Here is a 23567-nt window from a genome sequence, read left to right on the forward strand (position 1 = left end):
TTTTTAATCTATGCCTGCTAATGCATTTCAACAATATGTCTGAACACAAAAAGCACACTTTATATCAGTGAATTAGTTGATAATCATCAACGACTAATTAACAATGTGTGTTTCCCAAAAAAGAGACGGTACTTTAAATCCATATTGAATCATGAAGTGAAAATATAACCTATAGAGTAAACACATTACAGGATGCTATTAACCTTTGATTTGCTGTGTCGAATTATAATCAAGGCTTGGGATGATTAAATCAATAGGTGTAATAAATACATAATTACACTCCGCTCTCCTCATTTGATTGGATGTTGAAGTGTGGGGGTGCACGTTTATGCCAGTAATTCCTTAAAATTATTACACAACAATTCATAGATATTGTTGAGAACACGAATGACATAACGTCTTTTTGAATTATGTAATATCTGTTGGAGGGCACAGCACAGTTCCCATCCTGAATGTGATGACTGCATTCACCTGTATCAATGGAGGGGTGTTTTGCTGATGCAGCATGGCTGATCTCACAGCTGGAGCCCATTGTATTGCTCGTGAATGAGGGCTGGCAGACGGGAGGGTCATTGTCAAAAGGCACGGTCGCTGGATCAATATCTGAATTCATTAGGCGGCTGACTTGCAGCCATCAATATCTCCTCATAATTACCAGGTTTCGTGGTAGAAGCAGATGCTGTTCAGTGTGACCTTTTTACCAGTGGCCTTTTGTAACTGATAAGTCACTATGTTCACCTTGTTTTGTTGTCTAAAATATATGATGCACAGAAAAGAAGATCTCACAAGGCTAAGTTGCTAAATGGGAAATCAGTATAGTTGATTCCTGATCAGTTTGTAGTTTGAAATGTACTGTGTAGTGATGTAGTCTATGGACCTAACGAGAGCTTGACATGTAAATGCAACAACTCAAGATAAGTCTAAAGCCTACACCGTCCCTCCTTAGTCTTCAGACCCTCCTTTTGGATCAGGAAAACTCCACTGAAAACCTGTATAACGGGTGAAATGGACAGACCATGAGCAGAGGAAGGATCCCGCTTTCAGAACAGACAGCCATGCAATAAATGTCTTATATACAAAGCAGAAGTGATGTAACAACATGGAGAAAGATAATGACAATATTATCAATAAAGTATGAGCATGTGAAAAAGATGGACAGATTACACATAGAAGAGGCAAAACTCAGGAATACGAACGGGGCAAACTATATTCAAGCGTATCTGCCAAAGTGCAGAGTAATGTCTGTCAAATAACCAGATATTATTATCAGCCAACATAGGACCTTCTTGGACATCTTTGCTGCCGGTGTCACCTCCAGGTGAGGCTCTAGAAAGGAAGAACCGGTGATCTCTGATCATCACATCATCCTGTAAGTGCAATGAATTACATTTTCCAGTTGCTGTCTTGTGACAGTTCCACCTGGAGGCCCCTTGGGTCCCCAGACCTCAGTTGTTGGAGACACACTTGCTTCTGGTCTCCGTACTGTCTGCGCATGCGTAAAAGGGGCGAGGGTGGGGGCCCCTCGGCACCCCTGTAGAGCCGTGGGTCCTCTGTTGCTGGCAGAAGTGCTTTTGGGGATTCACGGACAGCACGCAGGGCAGCGGCGGATCGCGGTGGGAGAGAATGACACAGATACCCGGATGAATGGCGAAGTTTAAGATGAAGGTCCACCAGCACTGGCAGTTTATTGTTTTGTTTCTTCCTTTATCAAGTAAGTGTGTTGTTTTGTTTTTGTTACTGATGTTATCGTTGTTACTATAACCTAGAGGTGCTGACCTGATAAGAGGTCCGCGCACGGACTGTTGATGGCTTAATGCGTATTGTTAACGTTAAATGCGTATATGTGTTCAGTTTAACGTTATTGTTCCGAGCAGACATATGCAACTATTTAGTTAATTGTTTTCTGAACATTGACTCAAATGAGATTACTGAACAGGTTGTTCAACTTTAACTGTATTCTTTCTCATAGTATTTCTCTGTCATTAGAGATAACTTAACCAAAGAAAATATGAAAACATCATACCAAACTATTACATCACTGTTTCTGAGAGATAAATGGTGTTTTTTAAAATTAGGATAGCACATTATACATCAATGCTAACAACCCTAATTCAGCTGCTTTACTGTCATACTAAGAAATTAACATCGACAATTCTGTGTGCTTTTTTTAAAACGTTTTTTATAACATCAATGTCATTTTCTTGGAACATTACATGATATGTGTAATCTGTATTTTTCACTCTTTACTTATGGTCCCATCCTTTTCCTCCAGGTGTTTTGTGTTTCAGCGAGTTGTCCTTCATCACAGAGCCCAGTGATGTTACCTTACTACCACAGGACCCTGCTGTCTTGGACTGTCAGGCTCATGGGCTGCCTCCAGTCACCATCAAGTGGCTGAAGAATGGAGTTAAGTTGGCAGAAAGTGAGCACATACAGTTCCTGCCCAACGGCTCCTTGTACATACCAAAGATAAAGCACACCGAGGAGGATTCAGATGAAGGATTCTACCAGTGCCTCTCCCAGAACAAATATGGAGCGATCCTAAGCCAAAGATCACGTCTGACTATCGCAAGTAAGTATGGAGCTCAGAGTGAAAGGGATTACCTGAGGCTAACAGGGACCTTAATCCTGTTTCAACTGTTGGAAGGATGGGTTCAACTTGTTGGTGATATCCACTTTGTGGTGTCACAGGCAACAGAATGGCAAGTTCATGGGTTATTAACCTGGAGATGGGGAGCAGATGTACCCAACCCCACTCGTTTTTTCTTTACTGAGGAAACACCTCTAAAGTCTGAGTTTCAATGTTATTGGAGCTTGTTCAGACTTAGTCATGCTTGAGTTTAAAGCTGTCAGTCCAGTTATAGGATAATTTTAAGAGACAGTTAAAGGTAGATGGGGAGTCAATCTGAAAGCTCATAAATACTCCATAAACATGCCCTGAGTCTGAGCACGCTGGCTGTTCCCTGTTTTGAGGAAACACAACACTTGCACACTTATGGAAGTACCCAGGAAACATTGGCAAAACGTTAGGAAATTAGCCTTCTCTCTTCTTATGTTCGTGGGATTGCATTGTCACTGCAGACTGTGGCTCTGTGTAATTGCTGAATGGTCTGCTACACAGAGGAATCTCTGAACGGCCACTTGCCTTTTAGCTTTTGTTTGGAGTAACCCCGACCGCACCAGAAGAAAAGGCTGGCTTTTCAGGGCATTTGTTTGTCCACATATCAGTGGGCAGGACAGCTGTGTCTATTCAATGGGCCTGGTCTACCGTGGACACTTTTCACAGGTCGGGACATCCCTTGACTGGTGTCATGGAAACTAGCATTACCTTCTGAAATATAGTGATTTTGACATTGACACTGAGGTTAGAAAGTCTGGGGCAATATGTCCCAATACTCAACAGTACAGAACTATGAATAGATACAATTATCACACAGGAAGAGATTTATAATAATAGAAAACAGGAACATTTATTTCATAGGCTTATAGACACACCAAGTATGCTCTGACAATTTTGTTGTGATTGTTGTCAATCTTTTAAAGGGCAAAAAAAAAAAAAAGGATGACCACATAAAAAACCCTCAAAAGTCAAGTTTGGCCTGGCGTCCAGCCTTTGTCACTGAAAGGGTTAAAGGTTTTTTTTTGGTCAGCTGTAGGCAGGGAGTGGAGGATGGGCCTCCTCTGTGCTCCCCTTCTGTCCAGAGGTCCTGGGGGTCAGGGGTCAGCAGGGAAAGCCTTTGTGATGTCACAGGCCTGCTCTGGCTGGGCTGCCCTGCTGTTCCTTCTCACAGCCCACAATCCCTTTCACTGGATTAGTCCCTGTGTTGCCCTGTCAAGCAGAGCCCTTTTGTTAAAGAAAGCCCAGTTTGTCATGTGGTTGAACAGGCCTGATATTCCAGTAAAAAGAGATGACCCTCTCAAAACATGTTTACATTCAGGAGGTATTTTCCTTCTTGTTCTAGGCCTACATCACTAGTTTCAGCACCTCTTGGATTTAAAGAGGTGTCAGCTATCTGTCATATATTTCTTACAATATCCTCAAAATAATTACACATGTGCTTTGCCACTATCATTTTATACTATTGTAGCATTTGATATGTCATATACACAAATATACACAAAACATACAGATTACAAGATCCTCTTTTGTAGACGATTGGTACACTGACTTCGATCTGGCTCCCAGTTTGGGTTAAAATTGAATGGACAGGGGGTTGAAGCAAACTTTGACCTCTTTAGAGTAACCTTTGTGCTGTTTGACCTAGATATTGATTTGTTCTTCACAACAGGGGTGACCATATTAACGGATCAGTCTGTGCGGGCCACACCCACCACCTACATCACTGATCCCAGCACGAGTGAAGACGGTTATCTCCCAGTGGAGAGTAAACAACTTACTATTTTTAACTTCCTACCTGGTGTTCAGGGCTTTTCATGATCACCAGTCGGCTATGTTGTCTTAAACAGAATAAAGGGATCATTCCAAACTTCATCAAAATGCTGACCATTTGAACTTAATTTGGGATTTGGTTGTGATGTGTTCACGCTAAAGCAAACCTGCCATTCCAGAGGAATAATTCTCAAACAAACCCTAAAGGATATTTTGCCCTGGTTTAGGATTACTCCCTAATGCACTTCACATATGCAGGGTCTTCAGTTTATTTATCTAATATTGATGAGATTAAGTCTTGAATGAAAGGATTACTCTTTAATTTGGATGTCCCAAAGCTGAGTATTTAAATGTGGAGCTTCAGTGGGAGAACAGGGTATTGATTTTCTTTAACATGATATTGACGTCCTTCCTGTGAGTGAGGGGGGAGGGAGAGAGTTACCACCTTAATGAATACAGGTCATTGGTCATATCTTACACAGCATTCTGGAGACAAATGCAGATTGGTGGTTGTTACTTGTGGTGATTATTGAAAAGCTTTTTAAATACACATGAACAGAATGTGACTCAGCAACTTCATCACAGTTGTTTTAGTCATTTTAAAGTATACAGTGTCTACATAGCAGGTTGTAAGTATAACATTCACATATGCACAGACAGCTGTAAAATATGTACAACATGAATCTGACAAAATGGATTTTTTTTCTGTGTGTGATTATAACATCCCTGACTTCTGCAAGAAAGAATTTTTTTTTTTAAATTTCAACATTGTTTTTGATAGTTTTATGTTCCTATTGGTTGCTGGCAATCCTTCTTATGCAAAGGCAATTGATTAGTTTTTATCTATAACAATGCATCATTCAGTGTCATTCTTCCATTGATCCATTGATTGGACCAGCTGGTCAGTCTGACCTGATAGCTCATCTGCCCACAACCAAGATCATGGTGTCTTCCAAAGATCAATTATTTTCATACAGTCAGTTAACATCCATCAAAGTCAGGGCTTTGCATGCATAATGTACAATGCTTTACCAAATATTGAAAGAAAATGCCGCAAAATAAATTGCCGTGAATAATCATATTCGAATATTTAATTCAGCAGCCAACTACTAAAACAACTGCTAGTTGATTTCATAATAAGCTAATGAATTAAGTTTTCGTTGAAATATTCTACTGCTGATATTTCGACCTCGATTGATCCATTTTTTTTCACAGGTATCTCAGAGTTTGTGTTGCATCCTGTGCCTATGGTGGTGACTGAGGGCTCGTTGGCCCGATTCTCCTGTGCTGTCACCTCTAGCCCTGCTGCCACCATCAACTGGGAGCTCAACCAAAGCACGTTACCACTACGAACAGACAGGTACCTGTCGACACGCCTTGAGTCATTTTAGACACCATCGTATAATCCACTGGACAACATGTGTTTCTAATCTAGAAGCAGCTCCCAGATACTGTTGCTGTCTACATATACCCCCCAGTTTGAGCCTAACGTTACCGTTGTTTGTTCCCAGAATAACAGTTTTGTCCAACGGAGTCCTTCAGATCCACAATGTACAATTGGAAGATGCTGGACAGTATCGATGTGTGGCAACTAACATCGGTAGCCGTTTGAAGAGTAGAGAGGCCACACTGCGTGTCAACCAAGGTACAGATACTGCATTAACTGGATTTTAGAAATAAGCATTAAACAATCGTATTATATAGGCAATTGATTTTTTAACATTTTCCTTTTCTTGTGAAGGTGCAGGTCCTAAACCACGTCAGAGGCCCAGAATCATTGCAGGACCTCAGAATGTCACAGTTTCTCTTCACCAAACTGTGGTGCTGGAGTGTGCGGCCACAGGCAATCCCTGGCCCATCATCTCCTGGAGCCGTGCTGACAGTAAACCCATTGATGTGTACAACGCCAAAGTGCTGGGCAATGGAAACCTTGTTATTACTGATGTCAGTTCCAAGCACAGTGGAGTCTACCTGTGCAGGGCCACCACCCCTGGAACCCGCAACTACACTATTGCTGCAGCCAACCTCACAGTTCTAGGTACACTAAACTCTGAAGGAGTTGTGCAGCACTGGTTCTTATTGGTTCTCACATTCCAGAATGCCTTAACACAACTAAAGCTTTTGCAGATGGAACTCATTTTATACCTGAAGAATAAGTCCATGCCTGCTTGGAGAGAAAGTGTTATTTGCAAGATGCCACAAAATGTGTGTTTTGTGAGCTAATAAATAGAAAGCGATAGCCTTTGTTTTCATCACTTTTCTCTCACTCCTCTTCTTTAGTGCCACCATCCATTGTCGAGAGGCCCGAGAGCCAGACCCGTCCCAGAGCAGGCACTGCCCGGTTTATGTGCCAAGCACAGGGAGTGCCCCCGCCACGCATCAGGTGGCTAAAGAATGGAGAAGACGTTCACTTAAATGGAAGGATTAAGATGTACAACAGGTATTGCAATCAAGCCGGAGTACCGTGAAAATCATCAATTACGATTGAATTTCTTGAGGTTAGTGCAGGTTGTTGATATTTTGTTTATTGCTTCACAGTAAATTGGTGATTACGCAGATCATCCCTGAAGATGATGCCATCTATCAGTGCATGGCAGAGAGCGAGCAGGGTTCTGTGCTGTCCTTGGCTCGCCTTATTGTTGTCATGTCCGAGGACAGGCCCAGTGCACCGAGAAATACTCATGCTGAGACCATCTCGAGCTCTGCTATCTTACTGGCCTGGGAGAGACCGCTCTACAATGCAGACAAAGTCATCGCCTACTCCATCCATTACATGAAGGCTGAAGGTGAGACCAAAAGGAGGAAACACTTAATTATGTTAAAAGTTTAATTTAGGCAGTTGTGAACTGGGAGCTGTGAAGGTGTGAAAAGATGCACGATCACAGCTAACCGCAATAAGGTATCTCACGCTCACGTGTGATGATCTGTCCTTGGTGAAGGCCATCTGTTGTTGCTGCACAGAGCAGAGGTCAAGGAGGACTCAGAATGGCAACTTCACTGAAATAACCACAGGTTTAGCCAGCCCATTGTCCACTCCCCAGCTCATTCTGCTTCCAGTTAAAGGGACAGGGTATCTTTTTAAAAGCCTCATAGTCTTGCAACCAGTAGCATTTAACATAAAGCGTTAACGTAACTCTAGTAGGATAAATCTGCCTTTGTAGTAAACACATTTTTAGATGTTTAATTAGGTTTGCTTGAAGACCCCCTGGAGGAAGTTATGTGGCCGTGGCTCGTGTTACAAATGTTTGTAGAAAAGACGAGTGGCATTCAGGAACTGCCGACATCAAGCCTTTCAAAACACTGACTGTTTACATGGTACATGTCGGACAACCTGTCATAGAAGTCTCTTCTTCTTTGGATAATCTCAACCCATTTCCTAACCCATTTCATGATCTGTTCCATGTCAGGTCTAAACAACGAAGAATACCAAGTTGTTATTGGCAACGACACGACCAGTCATATCATCGATGACCTCGAGTCAGCTCGAAACTACAGCTTTTACATCGTGGCTTATATGCCGATGGGAGCCAGTCGTATGTCAGACCAAGTCAGTCAGCATACCCTGGAGGATGGTAAGCATAGAGCATTGAGTCTCCCAACATTCCTTGCAATAAATCACTCTGGTAGTTAAGCGAACATGCATGCTAGGGATGTGTGTACAGAGCACATTTTGAGTCGAAATAAGGGGGATGGGTATTCTGGTGTTTTCTACTCACTAACAGCAACAATTTGTCAATATCTGGATATATGACAGTTTGTTTGTTGCCATTCATGTTTGTATTCTTAAGAAATCCATCACCACATCAGAGCTAAGTATATTTTTATATCCATGTCCATCCACAGTGCCTTTGCGTACCCCAGAGCTGAGTCTGATCAGCCAGAGCTCCACGGACATTCAGGTGATTTGGCAGCCGCTGCCCGCCAAGGTGAGCCGCGGTCGGTTGTCTGCATACAGACTATCCTATCGTACAGCTGCGGACAGCGCTGTCACCTCTGTGGAGTTACCTCAGAACAGCACCGGATATCTGCTGGAGGGCCTGCAGCCTGACACCATCTACCTGCTTCGCATGGCTGCAGCCACCCGCGTGGGCTGGTGTGAGCCTTCTACGTGGACCTCGCACCGCACACCTAAGACCTCCAGCAGCAAAGGTAAACCTGCAGGAAGATGAAACAGAAATGTTGTCTGGCTGTATCGAGCAGTTTTGTTCACTTATTTCTTTGCATTTGTCACTAGGTTTTCATGCATAATTGAATTTATTCAGCGAGGTGAGAGGCAAACAACAGGTTGCTGTAGAGTAATAGAATCACGTGGTGCCAAAATTGTAACTGGCTATGCTTTGCTTTTGTTGAGTCGCTGTTTTGCTGCTCAGGAGGATCACTAGAGCTCATGCAGAGTGGCTGGCTCATGACTAGAGTTTGCTCTTGTAGCATTGTCCCACACTCTTTGTGTTGGTTACCCAGGAACCTTTGCCCTTCGCTGTCAGTGATGTTAGAGTGGCCTCAGTCACGGGTCATAAAGAGAGGGCCTCAGGCATCTATGTGGGGGAAAGAATAGCCTCTTTTCATGGCCTGGTGTGTTGGGGGAGGCTGTTTGTCCACCAAAGCTGGACATCTTGTTTTCAAAAGTTTGGTTATATATCTAGGTGTTGAAGAGCAGCACAGCCGACAGAATTGTACTTTTTATTTGAGAGCAAGATCTAAAACATGATTGCTGGTGAATGAAAACCCAAAATGTAATGTGCAGCTTAATAACTAGTTCACACCCAAACCATTGTGTTAATGAGATGATCTTCCATCCATCCTTTTTCAATACCCAATGTCCTGTTGTTGTTTTTTTCGTTTAGTCTTCCTTTGTGTTCAGCAGTTTTCTTTGAAAATGAGAGCGTATTGATAACATTTTCGCTGTCTCTGCCCCATAGTGCCTTCAGCCCCTACTCTTCAACTTGCGCCGCTTAACTGCACCTCCATTGTGGCCCGCTGGCAGACCTCCCCACAATCTGTGGTTGTTCAGGGTTACCGGCTGTGTTACCACGAGGAAGGCCAACCGGAGCAGCCCATCATCCAGCTGCAGGCTCAAACCTATACCTACACCATCAGTGGCCTCGGTGAGTGATGCACTTGTCATAGCCGTCTATTTGTGAGATGATGGGATCGTGGAGGGGGATGAGAAACATATAACGTGTATATTTCACTGTGTTTCTACCATCTAGACCTGTACATTTGGTGTAGAGACAACAGAGAGTGACCGAAGGGTTCTCACTCAATTCGGTCCCAATTTAATTCAATGGACAGTTGGAAGCTATATTTGCATTTTGCCCTCTGTCCTGATCAATATGGGCTGACCCCTCTTGCCTAACCAGTAGCCCCTCCAGTCTGGCTGCAGTATTGTGTGGGAGCAGGCTCCCAGGGTTATAGGTCAGGATCCAGATGTCCCTCCCACCACCGTTTCCCATCCTGAGCCTTGCATAATTATCCCTGGCCATTGTGTTCCATCCAGGGCCAGACCTGCCCTGTAAGACCCTGGCCACTACCCCTTTTAGCTGGACACTGAAGCACACAAACAAAGACCCCTGGGACTGGCCAAAGCTGGACCGAGCCACTGACCTCTAGCCCTGAGACAGCAGTCCTGGCTTAGGACCCTGCCCCCACCGGTCATCTGTGCTGTCCATGTCAATAGCCCTCAGCAATCTATGTGCAGCATGAACCAGGGCCATCAAAACTGTTAACAATATAATTTTGTCTGATGTGAGTCTTTAAGCACTTCCGAAGCAGTTCCGATCCAAAAAGTTGAATTAACAATGGGTAGATTATTAGGAACTGTTTTTGATCGAAATGTTTTTGGAGTAATACCTTGCTCGATCTGGAAGAACACTTCAGTTTGATTCTATATTGATAATCACACAAGATTGGTTCCATATCACTAATCTCAATACACGTTCTGTTTTGGAGCCATGTTTCTTTCTGCGTTGCTCCAAGTTGAAGGCTATAACACAAGGCCAGTAGGAAGGACGTGAAAGGGGGAACAAAAGGGGCCCAGCTCCTGTCCCACAGTCCTGCGCCCAGATTCCTTCTGTTCTATCTTGGCCTGACCTGGTGACCCCAGTCAAAGCCCCCCAGTCCCATGGGCCTAGGATCCCAGCAGCTGAACGCTGCCCCTGGCCCAGCCCCCCACAGCAGGCCTGGACACACCGCCTTCACTGGTCAATACCCAAAGGCTGACCTTTCACACCAGAGGCATAAAACAAATCTTAACACTTAAGTTTCAAACAAAAGTTTCCCAACCCCAGGCCCCAACGATCTTCCTGATGTCTTTCAGCCAGTACTTCATACAGCCTTGTATTTCCCATAATTACTTTTTTCAAGTTTTACCTAATCTCACCTCTGTTGTTGTCCTCAATGTTTGTGATTTGTTTGTATTGTTTTTGAAAACACAACCTAGTGCTGATAGAGTTGTATAGTTGTAAAATCTTTATAGGCTTTCAAAAGGGAAAGAAAATGTCTCTTTTGTGATACTTTTTATTGAGCTTATTGATCATGTCACCATATTTACTGGGCCTTGGGGCTGGTTGATTTTTCTCATGCTCCTTACACATGACAACACATGATAAATGAGAGGTTGGGGTGACTCAGGAGACCACGCATTGTCCGTGCATAAGGAGTGGCCATTTATGACCTACAAACGTCCCCTCCTGCAGCTAATTGTCAAAGTGTCTGCCCTTTTTTTTTTTTTTTTAAAGATGCTGCTCTATTTGTTAACCATCAACTCTGGTATTTTAATGGATATATTTTAGAGTTTGGAATTCTTGTTTGGCCCCTATTGGACTTGGATTTGAAAAAAGCTGCTCTGTGCGATTATTGTAACGTCAGTTTGACCAACCTTCAGTTGCAGTTTAAGCAACGTGGGCAGAAATGGTTGAAAATTGATTATTTTTGTTTCAGACCCAAGGAGAAAGTATCATGTCAAGATTCTGGCTGTCAGTCAAGCTGGAGATGGCTATCAGACAGACCAAACAATTAGTACCCCGGGATGTGTGTGTAAGTACATTTATCTGTTGCTTGTTTCAGAAGTCTTACAACTTAAAATGGAATTCAAACCTTTTCTCAAATTGAGGAATGTGACAAAAATATGCATTTTGCTTGCATTGTTCAGCGGCTAGAGACCAACTGGCAGCAGCCCCGCCGCCTCCAGGTCATGTGACTGTCTTGGCCAACAATTCATCTGCAGTGTCTTTAAGCTGGAGCCGTCCTACTTTCCCTCCTGGAAAGGCTGTCAGCTATACAGTCCGTTGTACACCTGTGGGCACCCACAACGCCTCTGCTGTACGCTACCTTCAAACGTAAGCTGAGAACCCCCCAAAAAATCTGTAATTTACATCTGTCATAATGAATAAAACCTACAAAAGATCTTTTGGTTAGTTTGCACAAGTGTTAACATTATGTTATAGCGCATGTTTATGAATTATGTTTGTGCCCTTGTAATTTAAATCATTTGCTGTTTGAAATGATGATAGAAGTATTTAAGCTGACCCTACATTCTCACATTTTATAGCAGTCAGTATCTCTGGATTATTGTCTGCCAAATGCCCATAATGTATGAATGTTGTCTGCCCACAGTACCAGACAGAGTGTGATGGTTCAGAATTTGGATTCAAACACTCGCTATGAGTTTGTTGTGCGTCTTCATGTGGACCAGATGTCGAGTCCCTGGAGTTCTGTTGTTTACCATCAGACTCTGCCAGCAGGTAATACTGTAAATTACTGTAACATCATTTTGTCATGACTATGTTGCTGTTTGTGTATCCCACCCCTCCGCCGTCCGGACTCAAATCAGATAATCGCGTATTTCTCACAAAATGTCTTAGCAAGTGTTGTTTACTGTGAATGCGATTTCTCTGTGTGCAGCACCAAGCCACCCACCAGCAGGAGTGCGAGTAAGTCTGATCGAGGATGACACCGCTCTGGTGTCCTGGAGGGAGCCCATAGAGCCCAATGTGGTGGTTACGCGCTATACCATCCTGTACGCTTCCCAGAAAGCCTGGATGGCGGGACGCTGGCAAATATTGCAGAGGGAGGGTGAGTAGTGGACTGGATCGTGTTTTATGTAAATTCAGTGATGCAGAAAGCACCTACAGAAATCACATTGCAATTTTATAAAGATATACAGAAGCAGAACATGACATAGATCGACAGTGAAAACAATGAGGTAATGTCCTAAAAGAAATGAAGAAATTCCCTGAAGCACAATTAACTAACAGCTGAATATATCTGAGGCACTTTTATCCCACATAGTATGAGTGTTGGAGTGCTGTAGGGCAATTTTATACATATAGGACCATTTTATTTTGAGGAAACATTTCAACATATCTTACCCTGCATAGGAACCTTCTGTCACCCCAAGTTACAGTGGGTTTTATATCATCTGACCTCCCCAGCTTCAGATATATGCTGTAAACAGATATTCATGCAACATGAATTGCACCAGCATCAGTTTTCTGTGTTTCTAATCCTTGCTGCTTTTGTTTACAGGGAGCCACACAATGGCCCTGCTGGAGAAGCTGGAGGCCGGGAACGTTTACCTGGTGAAAATCTCGGCCTCCAACCGGGTCGGTGACGGGCCTTTCTCTAACATTGTGGAGCTGGCACTGAAGCGGGGAAACACCCACCGCAGCAAGAACCCCAGGCACTCTGACAGCTTCCCCGATACAACAGGTAAGCATCATTAACCACTGGAGCATACATGATAAGAGGTGTCTCATCTCGATGAGTTCATTCATTTGTTATATCAAGCTGCTAGTTATGTGGCAGGACGTTTATAATTATATGAATGCAAAGCTATACTCTGATGTTAGTGTTCTTAGCTTGAAATGTAATGATTTTAATTTCTCTCAGGGTATAATGTAATATTAGGGTTTTGATACCAATTAGTGCCTCAAATTAGGCTTCATTTTATTAAGTTGCTTTGTAAAATCTATGCCAGCTTCATTAAATCTATGTATCTTGTGCTGACAAAGTGCATTTTTACTGTGAGGTGATGTGCTTTGACTTCAGTATGGATTCATAGTCATAGTAAACCTGGTCCATGGGGAGTGAATGAAAGTTCCTCTCTAGTAGGAAACAAACCACTAGGAGGCATAGGTCAGCAACGCTTGACAACCTTATTAATTTATAACCAAAAACAACTCTCCTGTTTATTCATTTTCTCGAAATAGTTTTAGGTCATGTGTAATCATTTCAAATCTGAAACACTGCTTTTGTTTATCTTCCAGTCGTATCTGATGGTCTCTACCACATAGACCAGAGGTCTATGACAGGGATCATTGTTGGTGTGAGCATCGCCTTGGCCTGTATTGTTATGTGTGCCTTAATCCTCATCAGTAAGGGCAGACCAAGGTACTGATCATCATCATTTTTGCAATCATGAAAAAACTGTTGACGATTACTTTAGAAAAGATGAACAATCTTTTCTTTGTTTACATTGTTATCTTTGAATGACTCATAGGAAATCCTCCAGTCACAAAGTCATTGCTGTGGGAGCTGCTGAAGGTCCACATGCTGGTTTGTCTCTGCCCAATGAACACCACAGAGAGAACGTTGAGGCCCTTATACCCATGATAAGTCACCACTTTCTAGATACCAAGGTGAGCCAAACAAAGAGAGAGCGAGAGTGAATGATCTTGTGATGATGATTCTTAATTGAATTAATTTCACAGTTACATGTTCAAAGTTCAAAAGAGCACATGCCCATGAAAAGAATCTGCGTTTCTCATGTGTTTTCTCATTTGTCACAGAGTGAAGCTAATATGGTCTTAAATAGTGCCGGTCCTATCAGCAGCAAGAATCAAAGCAAGAGGTGGCTGCTCCTCAAGGGGGAGATCAGGAATCCAGCTGAAAGTGATGTAAGTGATGCAACATTATTCTCAGTCAGTCAGATTTCTTTTTTTTTTTAAATCTTAAATAAATTTGGTTGTCTCCATCCCATTAGGCTGAGAGGAGAGCCAGCTTGTATGAGGCTGGCAAAACAGTTTTGAGGTATGAGGAGCAGTTAGGTTCGGCGCCCTTGCCACCTTCGTCCAGGGAGATCATCTATGGACCGTATCACTCGGAGAGCTCTCACACCAGTGAGGGCAGCCAAGAGACGGGAGACTCTGGACACTACTCCAACGAAGAAAGCAACGAAGAGATGAGCAACCCTTCGACCAACCAAAGCTCCCGACCTGAGTCTTTTGGGTCGGACGATGGCCCCACTGCTGCTGAGCTGAAACAGTCTTTCGAAGTGGAAAATGAGGAGATGTTGAGCCATCCCCTCCATCACTCCGCCCCTGATGCTACCCGCTTCTGCTGCATCTCAGAGTGCTCTCATCCTGCCCTGCACACGTCACAAGGAGTCGGCTCCTGACATCACCCAGCCTAGATCTGCTCTCCAGCAGCCGAAGCTACGCCACTTCTACCTCGTTTGCTTCCTGAGATGAGCCCCTCGGTTATTTCCAGAGGCACCAGGGATCAGGAAGCCAGCTGCTGCGATGGACGAAATGTGCTTTTGCTTCGGATCTACCTCAGGATTGTTTGAATGTTTGTTATAACATTTAATTTCCGTTTTACTTTACTTTCTACCTGTTTGTCCTTTTGGCGTTGTCTGTCCAAAACCAAAGCTCACCCATGACGAATGTTAAAAAGAATGTCAGAAATGTACTGTGATACATTTTCATGATATTGAATTACTTTCCACTGGAGCAGAGAGTGAAGTTGGGCCCTTTGACCGATTATCTACCTCCCGTGTTGTGTTCTTGTGTACACATTACTACCTCCTTTTCATCACATGTTGTGCAGTATTTCTCAGACTCAGGGGACAAGGTGAAAACATTTTATTTGCCATGTCTGAAAACCTCCGTTGGGACGTTATTATATAGAGGGCCTCACTTTTTAAATTTTCAGAACTTTCATTTTGACGGTTTTAAGAGCTTTTGTTTCACATTGTTTGTCTTTGAATGGTGTATGTTGTGAAAATAACAAGTGCATTAGATGTTGTCAAGCTAATTGAGCTTTATCATACAATATCGTTTGGCATTTCCAGTGCACTGAACTCTAAGCTTTAACATGGCCTTACTATCGAAAGGGCTTTGCATACTATAGAAGATGAGATCCAAAGATGGGAAGAATTGTACCCAAAGAGTTTTTGATATTACAATAGATATTCTCAGGCAACCAAAAATATAGAGAATATACATTAAGGGTGCGATTGCCAAAATATTGTTCTTGCCAATGATGTAAATTTCCCTTATAATGGTGGTTTGAATGCTTTACTCAATGTACATTTTCTTGATGCTTTATTCTGGTGAAAGCTTTAGCACAAGTCTCCCCGGCTTGTGCTCCATTTGCCTTCCAGACCATTGCTAAATGCAGCGGCGATGCCGATGCTGTTATCCAAAGAGTTGTCTCCTTCCTCAGATGGGTATGGCTTTTCATTCAGTTGATCCTTGGTGTTATGAGGTGGAAATATTTGACACAAGACCAAAGCTCCAGTTTGTCTTGCCAGTGATAGATGATGATATTTGTTCTTTGTTTGGAGAATCATCTGTTACCGATCAACAATATAGCCGTATGGGGAAGAATTCTCTTTCTCCCTGTCCAGGTGTGACAATGAAGGATTCAGACTATCAAAATGGAAACCCTCTGTGTGAAGAGCAACATAATCAATTTTTTATATCTTTATAATACAAATAATCCTAACCAAAGAAATTTGAAGTCTCTGTTATTTGGTGATTTTCTTTGGTTTTCATTTACATTATTTGCATTTAAATGTGATATAATTTCCAATGGTTTTGATTGCTAGAGAGGCATTTTTACATCGTTTTTTTTAACTGTTCTGCTGTATTTTATCACCATGGGATTTTACCTGAATGATATTATTGGACATTTTCATTTAGATTGCCTTTTTAGCATGATGTCATAAACAAAAACATTTCCCAATTTAAATGTGACATTTTTTTCTAAATGAATACGGCTGGTTTCAAGTTCAAAGTTTGTCTGTGTTATGCATTATTATAAGAGGTTCATTTGAAAGCCACAGATCATTTTGCTGACTTAACTCAGGTGCCAAATGTAGATTTAGAATGTAGACTTAAATGTTAATATTTAAGTTATGTTTGTAATTTTATTTCTGCTTTTAAATACTAAAATTCATCTTTTAATCCAAAGTGAGCAACAAAACAAATTATTTTAAGTGTTGAAATGTTGCAACCGACTTTTTTGATGCTCTCAAGATGATCGCAGATACTAATAAAATTGTTCTTGGAAAAATACCAATTTGTGTTGCACTTTGTCTCTTTGGGTTTGTGTTTGTTTTTTCATGAGCCTTTTAATATTTATTGAATAGTTAAGATGATAAGGAATATTTTGAACAACAGTGTATACAGCCTTGAGAATAGGTGGCAAACAATGAAACGGTGCCAGATGCTCAACACTGAGTCAAGATTTCATCTGAGTTTCTCCTCAGACTTTTTAAGCCTTTCTCATTACTTTTGACCCATAATCAGTATAAAGTCACTTGATGTGTGAACACCACACTCACCAGCTGTATGAGAAAAACAGCTGGGGAAGAAACACAGCTGTAAGACACACTGTAGGGATTCATGATAATTAGGTGGGAAAAATAAAGTGTTCAATGTTAATTTTGTAAATATAAGAAATTATTAAATACTTCCAAACATTTGTCAATGTTAAGAAATCAACTCATTTTTCACTACCCATCGATTGGCATAAATTATCTTCCTACTTACTGAGATAAGATAAAATAATCCTTTATTAGCATACAGTGTAGTGCAAACAAGAGACACAGTACAAATACCAAGATCAAAACAAGTATTATCGATAAGTAAATAAGTAATACAACGGTAAAGAATATTAATAATTAATGCCAAGTAAAAAATCCACAATAACATAATAATATTGTATGTACAGACAGAACCAATCGTCAATGCAATGTGTACTTTTTTCAGCAAGTTGAATCCTTTCACAAATTGAAAGTATAAACTTAGTTTGACAGATGGTCCAGCAGGGGGCAGCACATTCCTACCACGCGCTTCAGCAGCCAGGATCGTAGAAGACGAAGAAGAAGCCACGGGGCGTTCTTGTTTTCATCGTTTGTCGCACGCAGCAGCTCTGCGGCGACAATGCGCATCGAAAAATGTTACTTCTGCTCGGGGCCAGTGTACCCCGGGCATGGGGTAATGTTTGTAAGGAACGACTGCAAGGTATGATCCCGTATTTCACCCTGAATAATCCTGTAGCTGTAACAGAAGCTCGTGTTTGACTGTCAGCCTTCACCATGTAACTATCTGGCTAACGTTAGCATGCTAACGTAACGTGCTGTTCTCGCTCACGTGGGACCAACATGGGGTTTTTAGTTTACACGGTAAACAACTCAACGTGGTGATCGTCTACCTCCGTGTTCAGTTATTTACATCGTGGAGTTGAGGCATACTTCCTGAAACGTTAGATCAATTCTGCTTTTGATAAAATAAATCAAGTTGAATAGCTGGACGTTTAACTAGCAGGGCCTCTGGTTCGGCCTGTGGAGTAACTCCGCTCTCTGGAGGCGACGTTGCACTGTGGGCAGAATTATAAACATCCCCACTGTCATCTGTGAAGCTTAAACTGGTTGTTGAGATTGTGTCAGCGATGTTTTTAAACTTTGCATTAATGTTTAAGCTCCAAATGTGTGGTACGCCCTCATTATTACATATGACCACTTGTGGTTTTAACAGTCACAACAAAGATGGAACATAAGCTTCACAAGGGTACTAGTCAAGGGTTCATCTTTTCATAGTACATTTTCTAAAACCCATTAGCTTACAAACTAGATTCTGTTCATTACTGAATTAGTTTATTACAGGTTTAATAGTGAATAATTGTAAACATCTGTTACATTATTATGTAAAATGCATATGGTGTTTGGAACGCATCTTTTTTTCAGGCCCTTTTACACACTAAATCGTCTTACATAAGCTTATTTATAAGCATTTTTGTGACAGAAATATACTAAGTGAGAGATTTTATAGATTAAAAATAAACTTGCTCTCTCCGGTGGACAGACCATGTAATGACGACACTGTTTTCTAAACTACCTCAAACATGCCGTGAATATGTAGCCCATAAAGATAGTTTATGAGCGTGTGTGAAGTTTGTTGAATATAATGTTAACTCTTCTTATTGAGTTCAACTTAATATAACTTTCCCTCTTTTTAAATGTCTGTAGTCATTCAGATTCTGCAAATCAAAATGCCACAAGAACTTCAAGAAGAAGCGTAACCCAAGAAAAACCAGATGGACCAAAGCGTTCAGAAAGTCGGCAGGAAAGGAGTTGACTGTGGTGAGTTTATCTATTGAGAAATATCTCTGCGTCATAAATTAGTTTTGTTGTTATTTATCTAACAAACACCCTCTCTTTCAGGATAACTCCCTGGAGTTCGAGAAACGAAGAAATATACCTGTTAAATACAACAGGGGTCTGTGGGACAAAACAGGTGATGCAGAAATGTTTTTCTCACGTGTACTTGCGGTAAATTTGTTTTGTCATTTGATTTTTGAACTAAAGAGTTGTGTCTATTTTAATTTCTACAGTGGAAGCCATGAAGAGGGTGGAGGAAATCAAACGGAAACGACAGGCAAGATTTATCATGAACAGGTGAGCAAGTCATTCATATTTTGAGTAAATCTTTTTGCATCTTAGAGTGACCGTCTTATGTTAAACAGTTTTTATTGACGGGATTTGGAAAACCATGTTTGTCTCTACTTAATAGATTAAAGAAGGGCAAACAGCTGGAGAGGGAAGAGGACATCAGCGAAGTGAAGAAAAATATTCACCTTATCAAAGCACCACATGCAGGTAAGAACTTTTAGAGTCACCAAATAGCCAAGTTATACAAAAGAAAGTATGCTATGCTGAGCACTTATGAATGTACATAAGATTAGTCTGTGATTTCAGCATTGTTAAAATTGTGTATTTTGTTTTTACAGGAAAGGCCAAACAAATGGAAGCCAAAATGGTGCAGAAGCTACAAGAGGACGTGGACATGGGGGCTGAAGATGACTAATCTTGTACCCAAGGGATTTTGTTTATGTGACGACTCTCGTGAACAAGTTGACTTTGTATTATATTCTACTTCTGTTTTGGAATTTAAAATTTCCACGATTCCATGCTGATGATCGACACAGTGATGGATTCACTTTTAAATAGCTGTACGATGATTGAAAGCATCGATTTAACGAAGATCTGCCCCCAAAGCGGTATTTAACCACATACCTTCCAGTCATTTTTTTTTTCCTGTGTGGTAGTTGGGATTGAAAATAATTTACTCTTATCCTGTTGCAAAGTAAAATGTATTTCAGTCATGCAGAAAATGTTAAGCGGTAAACAACAAAAAAATGTAATAAACTTCTTTTGGGTAATGGTCGTTTGTTTCTTTTTTTCTGTGACATCGAACACACAATAACAATCTCTAAATTAAACATAGGTTGGTGCCACAGCAAGTGTATATAATATATTTGACAGAAGTATGAGAAACCAGGACAATTGAGTTTGTTACATGTGGATTTTTGCTGATAAACCTATAATTTCTGGTTATTGTTTTTGTATGAAGACTGTTCTGTAGGAAGAGAAAGTTGGCTGCACTTAACTACACAGCACACACGATGTATATAATGTAAGCACCTCATTGAATGAGATTCACCTAACTAGTGTAGCCTATGTAAAAAATACAACTTGGCTATGTTGATCATTTGGACATCTGTCACTCATTCAACTACAAGTTAACTGAACATGTATCAAACAATTATACATCCTGTTTATAAGGGTGTGGGACAACGGGTATAAAATCTATATTATATTTTCCAACACAATTGTTTTCCTCCAGAAATATAGTTTAAGATGGGTTGAGAAAGATTAGTCTTTTACCACCTATGACAGCTGGTAGATACTGATTGAAGAGAGATTTGATACAACAGATTATTGAAATGAAATACTATGAAAAATTAAATCTTTTAGGCCCAAATACATTTTTCTTAAATATTCCAACGAATTAATTGACAAAAATATATTGTGTTTTATTGAGGCGAAGATGAGTCTATGGAAAGTCTTCAATAAAAATGTATCCATATAGGCCTATGTAATATTCGTTGTGAAAATCGATAAAAAATATTTTAATATTTAAAAACATATTAAAGATGTTGTACAGATAAAAGCTTAGTGTTCCTGCTGCACTTTCAAAGCATGAATTATTAAATGCAACTTCTACATATTTAATGAAAATATAGTGTAAACGCACGTATGACATCACTTGAGCCCCGAAGCTATTTTCACCTTTTAAAAAAAAAATCGCTTTCTACTGCACAGATTGTAAACCGCTTGTATAGCACGACACTTGATAAGGTACAATTTAAAAACAGATTCATGTGACGATCTAATTGTACCGGTCTGTTTTTCCCATCTGCATCTCTGGCATCGATTCACCGGCCTGTTGCTGGACAGGCTGTGCATGACAGGCTGCTGTCCTCGCCCGCCGATTCGTCTCCATCTGCCTGCAGCCTGTACCACCTTCCATCTTCCAGAATAGCTGGTTTAACGGCCAACGTTTCACCCGCGGTTTTGCAAGCAAAGCAGGGATTCAACACAGCAATGTCTGAGGAGGTCGAAGGAACGAGGACTTTGGAGGAACAGCAGGTTAGTTGTAATGACTAACGTGGCTGCCAATTTAACTAACGTTCGCGCGTGATGTGCGCACGTCGAGTCTGCTAAATTAGCAGGCGGTTAGCAGCAGGCTAGTTAGCCAGTAGCTACGCCTGGCTAATGTCACCAATGATGCTACCGCCAAGTCACTAGCTAATGAGCTCGTGGCGTTTTATTGTTGTTTTTGGGGGCTGACGTGTAGCGTAGATGGCCACAATTAACGTTACGTGTAAATATGTGGATATCTTAGCTTAAATTGGTAAATGTTGTAGCTTTAATATGTTAACGTAACATATTATTGGGAGGATTAATGCTAACGTCAGTGCAAACACTAGTTTGAGTTTTCCCCTCATGGCGGCGTCTGCATATTTTGAATTATATAAAATAAATTGTAAGCACAGAAGCTGTAACTGCTGTCGGAATGAGTATTGCAGTTTCGTTCATCACTAATGTCATGTGTACTTTCAACGAAATTTCAGAATGTTTCTCCCCTCAAGTCAGCTTAGCGGAGCATTTACCGTCCATACATTGTGTTCTTTCTGCAGGAAATGGAGGACAAAGTAATTAGTCCTGAAAAAGCAGAGGAGGCCAAACTGAAGGCTAGGTATCCTAACCTGGGAGCCAAGCCTGGAGGCTCAGACCTGCTCAGGAAAAGACTTCAGAAGGGGGTGCGTTTCATACCTAAACTTGGCAAGCTCCTTATTTCCTAAATGCATGTCTTACAATATTCTCACTTTACATCTTGTGTGTCCAGCCAAAGTATTTTGACTCTGGTGACTACAACATGGCCAAGGCAAAGATGAAGAATAAACAGTTGCCATCGGCCCCAACAGAGAAGACGGAGATCACCGGGGGGCACATCCCAACACCTCAGGACCTGCCTCAAAGAAAGACTTCAATTGTGGCCAGCAAACTGGCTGGTTGATGGTTTCATGTTTTACTCTCTTGTTACCATTCCGACACCCACTTCACATCTACCTGCTGTTTACGTTTTTGTTTGTTTTTCACCTTTTTATGTATTCTCCAAGAACAAGTAATGTACCAAGCCACATTCTTGAGACAAAGGCACTGAATTTTGAGTGGGTTAAATCAAACAAAAAGAAGTAGCTGAACATGTTTCAAGATCTTAAAAAAAGACTGAATTGTGATTGATTATAAACAATATTATAAAAATAATGAATGGACGTTAATGGTATCTCACATAACATTTTCACCTTTTAAGGATATATATGCCTCCGTACAAATTGCTTGTCTAACAGAAGTTGAAGAGCCTGCGCAGAGAAATCTTGTTCTGCCATATTACTGAGGCGAAAATACTTGAGTTATGACCGCAGACAGTTTGCATTGATGTATGAAGTAGAAGTGTGACATATGCTGCTCATATGGAGGCATATCTGTTTTAAATAGTGAAGTGATGTGATCTTGCTTTTTTTTCCTTTTTTCCTAATCCTTTGTTTTTGTCCCCTCTCTATGAAGCTGTTTGAGTCTGTGCTTTCAAAGTACTGACAATTAGACCACACACACTTTATAGCCAGCTGTATTTTAATTCATTTTAGTGACATTCGTTTGCAAGGACTTGCTGCTGGTGTCCATTTCATCCTAACCTCTAAAATGGCCTTAAAAGTAATGAACCGTTGTTCCTCTTGAGCAATATTTGCTCCCTCAGTGAGAATCTTGGTTATGAATTTTGCCTGAAATGTCTGTCACTGTCTGACTGGAATCACTTAGGATTTTATGGAAAGAAACTCCCATGACATGTCTGGAGTGTGCATGTGCATTTACTGTGCAGTCATACTGTGCCATTTGTTTTGTAAATAAAATAGTTTTGCATAATATGTCATGTTATTTAAACTACCCACACTAAGAAGAGCCCAGTTTATGTAGTACGCAAGTAAGATGGAAGCCTAAGAGGATACAAATATGCCCTCATCCATTGGTGGGTATTTGCTAAAATATTAATATTTTCCGATTAAGGATTTCGATATTTGATTATGTAACACCAGATGTGCAAAACATACAAATGGAAAAGTAAGTGAATAACTTGTGAAAATGTAGAGGTAAGCAGTGACATACAAATTTATGATTGTCTTGACCAATAACTATTTAATTTTGGAGGTAAACTGCTCTATATACTGGCGTGGACTCGAGTCTTAAACACTTGTCTACGTGTGTAAGTATCTATTTTCATCTGGAATGTATCAAGTGGTGTAAAATTAAGTTTAACAAATAGAAGTTGTCAAATCAAGGAAATTGCACATTGAAATATTGTGACATTTCTATTTGTAAATAAGTGAAATTCAAACCGTTGTTGAAAAGAATTCAAGAACGGAATTTCTAGCTAACATTCACCTGATTTCTGCAATAAATGTAGCTTTTATCCTCATTGTAGTGTAGTTCATCACTTTCATGATAAAGCTGTCTGTGCACTGCTCAGTTACAGCTCTGGTTATTAAC

The 23567-nt window shown here is 41.0% G+C and overlaps 3 protein-coding genes across 3 annotated transcripts; all 3 read left to right on the plus strand.

The window, feature by feature from the left end:
• Positions 1 to 1644: 1644 nt before the first annotated feature.
• Positions 1645 to 14786, plus strand: LOC306775773 (protogenin B-like; the record flags this gene model as incomplete). Its single annotated transcript, XM_079266278.1, has 19 exons — positions 1645 to 1711; positions 2273 to 2572; positions 5606 to 5750; positions 5902 to 6035; positions 6132 to 6428; positions 6671 to 6830; positions 6929 to 7176; positions 7798 to 7962; positions 8234 to 8539; positions 9310 to 9495; positions 11330 to 11425; positions 11541 to 11727; positions 12005 to 12132; positions 12293 to 12463; positions 12917 to 13099; positions 13657 to 13780; positions 13890 to 14028; positions 14179 to 14286; positions 14373 to 14786. The coding sequence occupies 19 exons, from the start codon at positions 1645 to 1647 to the stop codon at positions 14784 to 14786; spliced, it is 3558 nt and encodes a 1185-aa protein (XP_079122404.1).
• A 2723-nt stretch (positions 14787 to 17509) lies between these two features.
• On the plus strand, positions 17510 to 19837 carry rsl24d1 (ribosomal L24 domain containing 1). The gene is made up of 6 exons (XM_079273101.1): positions 17510 to 17640; positions 18645 to 18758; positions 18840 to 18912; positions 19010 to 19073; positions 19189 to 19274; positions 19406 to 19837. Exons 1-6 carry the CDS (start codon positions 17560 to 17562, stop codon positions 19480 to 19482), a joined length of 495 nt encoding a protein of 164 aa, XP_079129227.1. The 5' UTR covers positions 17510 to 17559; the 3' UTR covers positions 19483 to 19837.
• A 1139-nt stretch (positions 19838 to 20976) lies between these two features.
• Positions 20977 to 22937, plus strand: LOC306785411 (cAMP-regulated phosphoprotein 19-like). The gene is made up of 3 exons (XM_079279777.1): positions 20977 to 21107; positions 21659 to 21781; positions 21868 to 22937. Exons 1-3 carry the CDS (start codon positions 21063 to 21065, stop codon positions 22036 to 22038), a joined length of 339 nt encoding a protein of 112 aa, XP_079135903.1. The 5' UTR covers positions 20977 to 21062; the 3' UTR covers positions 22039 to 22937.
• The last annotated feature ends 630 nt before the right edge of the window (positions 22938 to 23567 follow it).

The sequence above is a fragment of the Melanostigma gelatinosum genome, assembly GCF_949748355.1.
Source record: "Melanostigma gelatinosum genome assembly, chromosome: 1".
Taxonomy (NCBI): Eukaryota; Metazoa; Chordata; class Actinopteri; order Perciformes; family Zoarcidae; genus Melanostigma; species Melanostigma gelatinosum.